The following is a 10,211-nucleotide window of genomic DNA, read 5'->3' as shown; positions in this document are numbered from 1 at the left end:
GAAAGAGCAGGGACAGAGGTTGTGGGTTGAGGCTAGATTTAACATAAGGGGTTAAATAATTGGGCACCATAAATTAAAACAAATAGACTGTAAGAATGAAACTATCCAGGGTTAAAATACAACTTGTTTTTATTAAGAAAAGTTTGGAAAGTAAGTTGCTTGAGGAATGCCTAAAGGAAAGTGTTAATTAACCAGACTAACTAGCAGGAGATATCTTGGACAGGGGGAGATTTGTCTTCAGATTGTTCAAATCAGAAGTCAGACAAGTTTATTTTCAGTACAGGAAATGTATAAATATACGTGAATGTGTAAGTCTGCTTTTAGGTGTTAAAAATCAATTTTGCATTAGGTTTGGATTTTACTAACTGCCCAAATCATGGTGTTTAATGAATTAGCCATGGTTAGATGACAAAGAAATGTAACTTTTCAAACTCTTCTGCATGTTAGCTTTAGTGAAGTCCAAGTTCAGCATCTTGAAGAAACTATGTAATTTAAGAAGAAAATAAATAAATACATATAAATAAACAAAAGGTTTAAATGATTAAAAAATCATTTATTTCATGATGTTTTGGACAAAAACCCTTCTTCAGCTGTGAAGAAAGAAAAGTAAACACATTACAGTATGAAATAAGATTTATTAGTGGTTTGCTGATTCTGTTACTCATACCATAAGCAGATACAAATGACAAGAACACTATATTTTAGTTTCTAGCCTTTAATTACTAAGCATTTATTGTGCTCCAAGGCCAAATGTTAATTTACAACTGAAGCTAACATCTCAACCATTCAGCTGAAAAGGCAGAAATACACCTCCCTTAAAATGATTCATAGCTAATTTAACATGTCTTGAGGTTACGAAAAAATGTTTTGCTGTGAAACGGACACATATAGTTCAATGTAAGAGTAGTCAGGGAACCTCCTATACAATTTCCCAGTTTTTAAATAAACCTTAAAATTTCTATGAGACCTCGAGAAAAGATATTTAGGTTAGGTCTGTCTTGCTGTAGAATTAAGGGTGACACAAATAAGCAAGATACAGCTTGCTGATTAACCCCAAAAGTTAAACTTTTAAGAAATCTGGACCTTGGGAAGGGGACAAAGTAACCCATTATTGTAGATCTGAACTTACTCAGTTTTCTGTAAAAAAAAAAAAAAAGAAAAAAAAAAGGAAAAAAGCAAAAGAAAAAGCAAAATAAATAGATTCTAATCTAACCCCTTATCTCCCTGACATCTGTCACCACCATCTCATTTTATTTTTTTAGCCAATACTGTTAAAACAAGTTGTTTAAGACTAAATAGAACTTCCCTTTGTCCCCTTGTAAGCTTGGCTGCTTTGGCAGAACTACTAGTTGTGCGCTGTTGCTGTGGCAGCCAGCTCTGGGTGTCTATCTCCTGCCCTAATGGGAAAAATTTATTAAACAGTATATAGTGGAGGCCTGGGTTGGCTGTCTGTCAGAACCACAAAGAAAAGTGGAATCTGTACAGCAAGACCTTTAGCAGCCAGAGGGCTTTGGCCCACTCAAGTCTAAGGGGATTCTTGTTCAATGAATCTTTCAGGGTCTGCTAGAGTTTTTCTTCAGTGTACTTCAGAAAGTGCTGACAGTCTCGCTATGAGCCAGGTTGGGCAGGCTGCTTGGCAAGAGGCAGGCCTCGTCTCCAGATTGGAACAAAAAGCTTCTATTGTAGCCTGTAAGAATATAGTGATTTAGTTTCTCTTAAACCCCTCAGTACATATTTATACTTCTCTCGTCTGCTTGTTTTGTATCCTTAAGGCTCTTATTTATTTTCAATAATTCATTGTCCCATATATTCCTTCATTTTCTTTACAATATTGAACAAAATCTCAAGGTGAGACCGTGGACGGGAGTGCCCAGGAGGCGGCACTCAATTGGCTGAGCGTCGCTGGGGGGGGTAGAGGGTTTAGGTCAGCCAGGGTGTCCTCAGCTCACCGCGCACCAGCGACCCCTGTAGTCTGGCCAGGCGCCAGCAGACTTGCCTGTTAGCTGTGTGGAGATGCTTTGTCCTCCTACGCTGTAGCTCCTGGGTGGCTGCACGGTGAATCCGCAGTGTATAAAGAAGTGGTCGGCTGATGGCACACGCTTCGGAGGACAGCGTGTGTTCCTCTTTGCCACTCCTGAGTCAGCACAGGGGTGCTAGTGGTGAGCTGAGCCTAAACAATAATTGGCCATTTCAAATTGGGAGAAACTAAAAAAATAAAAAATTGTAAACGACTAATTTTAATAAATAATCTCAAGGCGATAAATTGATTCAACATTTTGTTAGTTATGTTGCGTACAATATCCACCACTTTCCAAGTTTTTACTGCCCAACATCTTCATCTGTAACTTGTAGTGTTAGCTATCACATCTTACAATTACACAGTGTCAATTTAGAGATGTAACACTTTTGAACACCGGTAGTCTTTTATATACCGTCATATCTGTAAGACTATTCCGAAGTATATGTGTGTGTGATTTTATATACACATACATATACATACATATATATATATATATATATATATATATATATATATATATATATATATATAGCTTTCCAAAGCTGACCTTTCAAAGCTGTCTGGAAGGAAACCTAGTTTAATAGGCATTCCTGTACTTTGTATCATAATTATTTCTGAGATAACATTGTTCTCATTATGCATGACTTGTCAAACAGATAACATGGTGCAAGGTACCCAGTCTAGCATGACTTTCACAAATGATTCAAAATATTTAATTATTAAAGCTGTGAACTTGTTCTAATGTTGAGATACAAAGAGAAATTATCCCAAACCTTATCTGTAAAACGAAACCTTTAACATTTCCAAGATCATAACCAGCTTGTTTGTCCAAGCCCTTGTGTCAGCACACTGTCACTTTCCTTTGGTAGTCTATGTGGCAATATGCTAATAATCTGATAGCTTTCTCTTTTTATATTAATTTTCATTACGTTGCATGTTTGTTTTTCTTTGAATATTTTGTAATTGCTTTAACTGAACCTGCTGAAAAAAAAATGAAATAGATGGATTTTAACCCATCCATGTGCACAGCATGAAACATATAGTTAAAGTCTTTCAAAAAATGAAGGCTTTATCCTCACCACAGCTGAACTGACAAGTTTAACAGTACAGTATTCTTCGTTTAATGTGGATACATCAGGATCAAGCCAAAGTTCCACCTGAATATTTTGCTATACTGCGAAAGGGGGTGACCTAGCAGCCAAAGATAATTAATTTGCCTAATAAGTCAACAGAACACTATATAAAGCTCCTTTCACACTGGCATGCTCTACCTGTTTTCACACTGTTTTAAGAAGCAGGGGTGACAAGAGCAAGTACACATTATCATGTTTTAAATCTGTCTCTGCATTGGACTGCTGTCCCGTGAAATCCAGCTGCAGCCAACCTCACATGTTGTTTGGAAGATGTTCTCCAGAGATTAACAGATATGAAACAAGGACACAAGCATTTCAGAAAACATGTCCATTAGCGGTCCATATTTCCAGTTCAGTAGTTAAGATGCACTAGGTTTAATGTTCTTGTAGTGCACAGCTGTCACTTTAATGAATATTCCCATATGGTATCTTTCATAGAATGGGGTGTTTCTAAGTAACTATCCCCAACACCAAAGAATGATGCACTTCGTATAGTTAGCAGTATGTAAGGAACCTTAAACCAATATTGTTGAAGAAAAACGCTCTTGCCTTTCTCCGATCGCACGTACCAGGTGTCCTGCCGCAGCTCCCCTTCTGCCTCTTGCTCTTTCGACAGGTGTCCTACCTACCCCCACCACCCCCAGCTGTCCTGGGACCTCTCATTCAGTCCCAAAGCCACCACTTAGACTGCTACAGAGTCACTATATTTGTCCTGTTTACACCACAAATCTTGCAATATCATTTGACTCCACTACTTTTTATAAGGTTTTTGCAACATTTTTTTGTGAAATGTTTACTCAACTCCAAAATCACCAACTGTCCAGTATAGGCAAAATGTTGATTATACAAAAGGAACGCACTTCACAAGCAAACTTTTTTTTAACCAATACTTTACTGTCAATTTTACAGGTTTTTATGCTTTGATAGCCTCTTTTTGGAGCTTCTTTACTTCATGCTTGATGATCTTGTTCCTCTGTAAAAAAAAAAAAAAAAAAAACCCAAACAAAAAATTAAATACATTAAATAAATGGTGTTAATTTAATAGCAACTAAAGTATTTCTGATTTCTTGCTTTCATTTAGCACCTTTCAAATCCACACACCCTTCTGGTTTGCAAAACAAACAATTTTTGCATCTTGGATCAAAGTACTCAATTGCTCTCCTTGGTAATACAACCCCACCCCCAATTATTTTGAAAAAAGGAAACATACCATTTTCCTGGCCTTCATAACCTTGTAGCGTTCGAAGTCTGTCATTTTGGCCCTCTGCAATAATAAAGTTACATTTTAGAGAACTGTGTTATAAATCTTCAGACCTACTAAAAATCAAAGACAAATGCAAAAGTATACAGGTCTTGATATACTCATCTAAGCAATATTTTTCCTATTGAGAAAAATATACAGAACATGAACAGTTACAATCTTTCTCATAGTGCACCAGAAAAAAAGATCATGTAAAAAATACATCAGTACTAGGGTTGCTACGATTAAATTGAAAATTGATTTTTCGATCGATTCCATTCCTCATCATATATATATTGACATAAATACTAGATAATCGATTTAATAATATATGGAATTTAGGAACACATCTGAGCAGGTAAATACAATTCCCTTAACACAGCATGTGACACTGCTATAAATCCGGTACAATGCTCATTATTTATATCTTGGGTTATTTTTGCGTAGAACACAAAAACATCCTTTGGCCTATAAATCAGTTGTGTATGTATGCTGATTGTAATTGCAGTCATTTCTAGTCTTAAGTGGTATTAATAAGAGATAGGGTGCTGAATATGTTTAGTCAAACAGGAGTGAATCCCTAGCTTTGCAAGCACAATAGGTCCAAGAACAGATACAAAGTGATAACATACATTGAAAAAATAAATAAGCTCCACTATTAAACACAACAGTAAGCATAAATCAAAGGAAATTAAAGTGCATTTATACTGAAAATTTCTTACATTTTTGTAACTTGAATAGTTAATAACATTATTTAAGTTTAAACACACCGAACGCACTCCTGCCTTGCTATTTACAGTATTTCTGCCAGACAAGCAGTGGGCGCGCGCTTCCTTTCCTGCTCATGTTAACTAGCATTTGATTTGCTGGTCCCATCCTACCAGAGAATCAGTTTTGGAAATGCTTTGTAAGTATGCCTCTCTGTGTGTTTGATGTAAACAAAAACAAAAAAAAGCATGTCTCCTTGAATCCAGATCAGGCAACAGGCTTGTATTCCTGGCAAACAGACTAAATAAATTGTGCACATTAAAGAAAAATGACTAGAGTTTGTGCTGCTTTGGAGTTTCAAAATTAACTATTATATAATGAATATTTAACAATATTCAATAGCATTCAAAAAATAAATAAACGATAAGTGATGTTAAACGCAATTTTGGAGTACCGATCGGCTTGATCTATAGCAGGTATGCATGTTGTGGTAAATAAATCAATTTATTATTATTATTATTAAATACTGATGATGATTTAGGCAGGGATTTCCACATTGTGTGTTTCACAGATGCAATGTGTGATGCTGCAGCTGTCACTGAATTAAAAAAATATACGTTTTTCATAAACTTGCGTCTAGTTTATACAGATTACATTCCAAAGTACTGGAATCTGTTTGGAATAAGTACTTCAGTAACACCCGTGTAGTATGTTAAAACTTGCTTTAGGCTTGTTGCGAATGTTTTTTTTTTTTTTTTTTTTCTCTCCTGATGCTACCAAGGCATAATTACCCCTCGCATTCAATTGTACACAAGCTTTTACTAACAGCAATGATATTAACATAATAACGTCACGGAGAGGAATGGAGAGAAAATGTATGTGGGCGGTACAATCATCTACAATTTACTTGAACGATTACATTTTGTGTGCCCAATTAATCGATTGCTATTTTGACGCATTAACTGACAGTCCTAATCAGGACCAGAAATTGGATTCAATTAAAAAGCATCTTCCCACTGCCAGATAGCAGTCTGAGACTGAGTTGTAACCAGGTGCTTGATGGGGTGTGTTCATATAATGGGAACAGCAGTCACACAGGTCTGATCACAGTTGCTGGATGACATCTGAATGCAGAACTCTCTCAGAGACACTAATTACACACCTTTTCTTTGGCCGTAATTTTCTTTGCCCAGTTGGATGAAGACCACTTATCATTGACTTCTGCCTTCTCCCAGGCCTTTCTCACTGCCTTCTGGCCTGCACTGAAAAAACAAACAAAAAAACAACTGTTAAATCAAAGTAAAAATGACTAAAAGGGCATTTACCACTATCATGAATGTAGTAACAAACTCTCTGGTAATACTGTTTGTATTAATCTTAAAAATATGGTACTTAGAAACACATCTGAGCAGAACTTCAGACTAAGCAGGTAAATACAATTCCCTTAACACTAGTACAGCATGTGACACTGCTAGAAATCCAGGACAATGCTCATCATTCATATCCTAGGTTATTTTTGCGCAGAACACAAAAACATCCTTGGGCCTATAAATCAGTTGTGTATGTGCTGATTGTAATTGCAGTCATTTCTAGTCTTAAGTGGGAGTAATACGAGATAGGGTGCTGAATGCGTTTAGTCAAACAGGTGTGAATCCTTAGCTTTGGAAGCACATTAAGTCCAAGAACAGATACAAAGTGATAACATACTTTGAAAAAATAAATAAATCAACTGCACTATTAAACATAACAGCACAGCATGAATCAAAGGAAATTAAAGTGCATTTATACTGAATATACAGTATTCTCATTTAAACAAAGACGTATTTCCTGATATTAATTTTTACAAAGTGTGAGGGTGTGCCGAGTGGCTGATGTTAAACAGGGAGGATGCACAACCATGAATTCAGTTAAAAGAAACAAACACTATGTGAATAAAAGTAAATCTGTTCTTTCAACAAATAACTATTTCCACTGAATCTGGATAAAAAATGTTTTAAAAAAAAGATAGCCAGATAACACAATCCTTCTTACCTAGGCTACTACAGAGGTCAGTAACCTCCAGCCCACACACACAGCTCCTCATACTGACCTCTCTTATACCTTCTCAAGTAGATCCCTCGCTCAGCAAAATCATTACTGGGCAAACACCCATAATAATTAAATATATTAATCCAGATAACAATAATAATAATAATAAATGAACTCAATAAGAATGCTTCACTTAACTATACGTCACTATAAACTCAATCTTACTCTTATTAAATTTACCAATATTAAAATAGGGTTAAGCAAGATTAAAAGCCCCCTCTATGGAAAAGATAAGTGAAGCCCAGAAAGAACAGCCCACATCAAGCACAAGCCTCAGGCGCACACTCCCCTTCCCACACAGACAACAGCCTGCCATTTAGAACAAGCAGACGTGCATTACCTGCTCTTCTTAAATCCAATGGTAAGCACCATGTCTGTAACTAATTCTTAAAACTCACAACCCATTTATATGTATAAGCATTTTCATTAGCAAAGAATACTTGATAGGAGTTCTCTTTACCAGCAGTGTGCCCCCCCCCCGCCCCGCTACCCAAAATGATACACCGCACTCAAAGAACAACTGTATCTATTAAAATACAGATTTCATTCTTATGCCATTTCCCGATTCCTGACGAGCAGACACAGACTGAATAAACAATCATTTATTGGGTAGTTATCTGTTTATTTACAAAAGGAAAGTTAATCAGTCTTTAGTATACTTTAAAAGTTAATTTATAGCTGTAGTTTCAATAAAACACAGAAACACACTTTTAAATGATGATACTTTTCATTGTTTTGTAATTGAAATTTGATTTCAGGGTTAACTTCAACAAAAACTGATAGTATGCATTTGGTTTTAGATTCCTGATAATACAAATTACTGATAAAACTATTTTATACTCCAAATACATTAGTACACATTTACAGCATCATCTTACCACTATATAGAAACTGCAGGGTGAGAAAGATTCTGTGTCAAAACAATGGACATTTACAAAGTCAAATCTTAAATGCCTCAAGATGCTTACCTGTGTGGGACCTTAATAACGTAGTCAGTAAGCTGCATGCACTTGAAGGGCATGGCCTGTCTCTTTACACCAGAGCAGGGGCCATCTACCAGAGCCTGCAATGCACACAAAGAACTTGATTAAACAATGTTATTTTCAAAGTAGTAACAGCGTGACTAGAGATTTAAGTTATCATTTCTATATATTTTATATTAAAATGTGGTGTTTTTAATTACACCAATTACAAAACTAAGCAAACTGCAAAGACAGAACACAAAACGTGATATTTTCAATACATAAATAATCTCAAATCCATAGTTCACATTGTGTGTTTATAAACATTAAAACTAGAAAGGTTTGCCACCACTTACCCTGTTTTGGTCAATAACGTCAATGATGGCTACCAGCTTGCCAGCGTGTGGGCCAAAAGAAACGTAGGCAACGCGGCCAATCTCGACGTAACGTTTGAACACCTGCAATTTTCAAAAATGAAACAAAAAAATAAATAAATAATTTTCAAAGAAACTGAACAGTTTGATCCTCTGACCACTAAAAAGTATAAATAAATAAATCTATGCAACGACACACTGAGTACCACTTTAAATGCATTTCCCCACAGGCTTTGCTTAACCGCTCAACACCAGGTACGAACGGGTCGTTGCTTAAAATGTACTTGGGCAGGAATTACAATTTAGAAAGCATAGCGGTTGTTAAAGAAACATGGGGCTGGGCACGTACAGTTGAAAAGGGTAATTTTAGAATATATAATTAATATAATGTATGCCAGCATGTCAGTATATAACATATCTATTGAAGTGGAACCGGCGCAGCATGCACTTGGGAAGTTGTTGTTGTCCCATCATGTTGTTCCAATTTACACAATCAAAGCGGCATTATGATGATCACTATCCGTAGATACTATGAATATGTACCAGAAATAAACTAGTGCTTATTTATCTTAACTACCCGCACATTAAACACCTACTGGAAGTAACATGCAGTCCCTAACATGAATCGTGTTATGACACGCTATTTCAACCAAGCTTTAAAGTTTAAACACGCGTTTACAACATACACATATACGACAGTGCAAAGAGGTTGACGTTAGAATATTCGTTATCCCAGTATTTATTTATTTAATTACGCATTCACCTAACATAAGACCGGTGTATATTTAACTATTTTATTATTAACCTTTTCAAAGTAACTTTACAGGGTGGAAGCTAAAAACGACATAGGTTTGTGTTTTACATATTTTAGGACGTTGTTTACTCATATAATTCAAGTAAACAACGTGAAGAAAAACAATTTATAAATGGTACACGTTTCCAGCGGATCCCGGCCTAACTGGCCTCCTGAGAGCCACACACCGCGTTTAGAAAGGCCACCTAGGTCAACTTAATAAGGTTAAAATACTAATTGTTCACTGTTTTTCCAACTCCGTTTTTTCTTATATGTTATTCCGCACATGTTTCCACTATACCCGATAACACACATGATTCACAAACACTGCTAATATTAACTTTATTTTGTATTTCAACCCCGATAGCTCACTTCATGCTCTCACCATGATAGCTGTCCGCGAGCAGAAAGGACTGCATCGCTTCCGTTTCTCGAAGATACCTCTTCCGCTCGTAAAGAACTGCCCAACACGCAAGTGCAAAAGGGGATGTTCTGCAAGGACGTCACTGAGGGGCAACGCAACGTTCTCTTTGATGCGGGGCATGTGACGCCTGCTTGCAGCCAAGAAGCAACGCCCCGACGCATCAAGTGATTCTCAACAGAGGTGAATTGAAAATCCACAGTTAAAAGACGTATCTCATGTTATTTGTGTGGATTGTTTAGTTTTATCAGATTTATTTGAACTTTTTTTTATTGGAGAAGAGCTCCTCACACTGACCTTGCACAGCACTTTAGACTGATTTCCCTCGCTGGGCGATCGTAGGCTGTTGACCATATCAGTGAAGACGAGAATGTTTTAGGGGAATGTAAAAATGTTGCTATATTAAAAGTTAAATGATGGAATGTAGTGTATCTGTATTAAACAACACCAGATGAATGATATAAAACTGATA

At 36.4% G+C, this 10,211-nt stretch overlaps 1 protein-coding gene across 1 annotated transcript; it reads right to left on the bottom strand.

Annotated features, from left to right (window-relative positions):
- Nucleotides 1–3,914: 3,914 nt before the first annotated feature.
- Nucleotides 3,915–9,798, bottom strand: LOC121314799 (60S ribosomal protein L14-like). The gene is made up of 6 exons (XM_041248484.1): nucleotides 9,704–9,798; nucleotides 8,508–8,609; nucleotides 8,158–8,252; nucleotides 6,264–6,363; nucleotides 4,364–4,417; nucleotides 3,915–4,126 (listed from the first exon to the last, which is right to left on the bottom strand). Exons 1-6 carry the CDS (start codon nucleotides 9,704–9,706, stop codon nucleotides 4,067–4,069), a joined length of 414 nt encoding a protein of 137 aa, XP_041104418.1. The 5' UTR covers nucleotides 9,707–9,798; the 3' UTR covers nucleotides 3,915–4,066.
- Nucleotides 9,799–10,211: the final 413 nt, after the last annotated feature.

Source organism: Polyodon spathula, chromosome 4, assembly GCF_017654505.1.
Source record: "Polyodon spathula isolate WHYD16114869_AA chromosome 4, ASM1765450v1, whole genome shotgun sequence".
Taxonomy (NCBI): Eukaryota; Metazoa; Chordata; class Actinopteri; order Acipenseriformes; family Polyodontidae; genus Polyodon; species Polyodon spathula.
Note: the sequence above shows the minus strand (reverse complement) of the source record. Positions and strands in the feature narration are given on the sequence as shown.

Coding starts and splice junctions, on each gene's coding strand:
- LOC121314799 (XM_041248484.1), bottom strand. Junction 8,253..8,507: donor ACGTTATTGACCAAAACAGG/GTAAGTGGTGGC, acceptor TGTGCATTGCAG/GCTCTGGTAGATGGCCCCTG. Junction 6,364..8,157: donor GTTATTAAGGTCCCACACAG/GTAAGCATCTTG, acceptor TTGTTTTTTCAG/TGCAGGCCAGAAGGCAGTGA.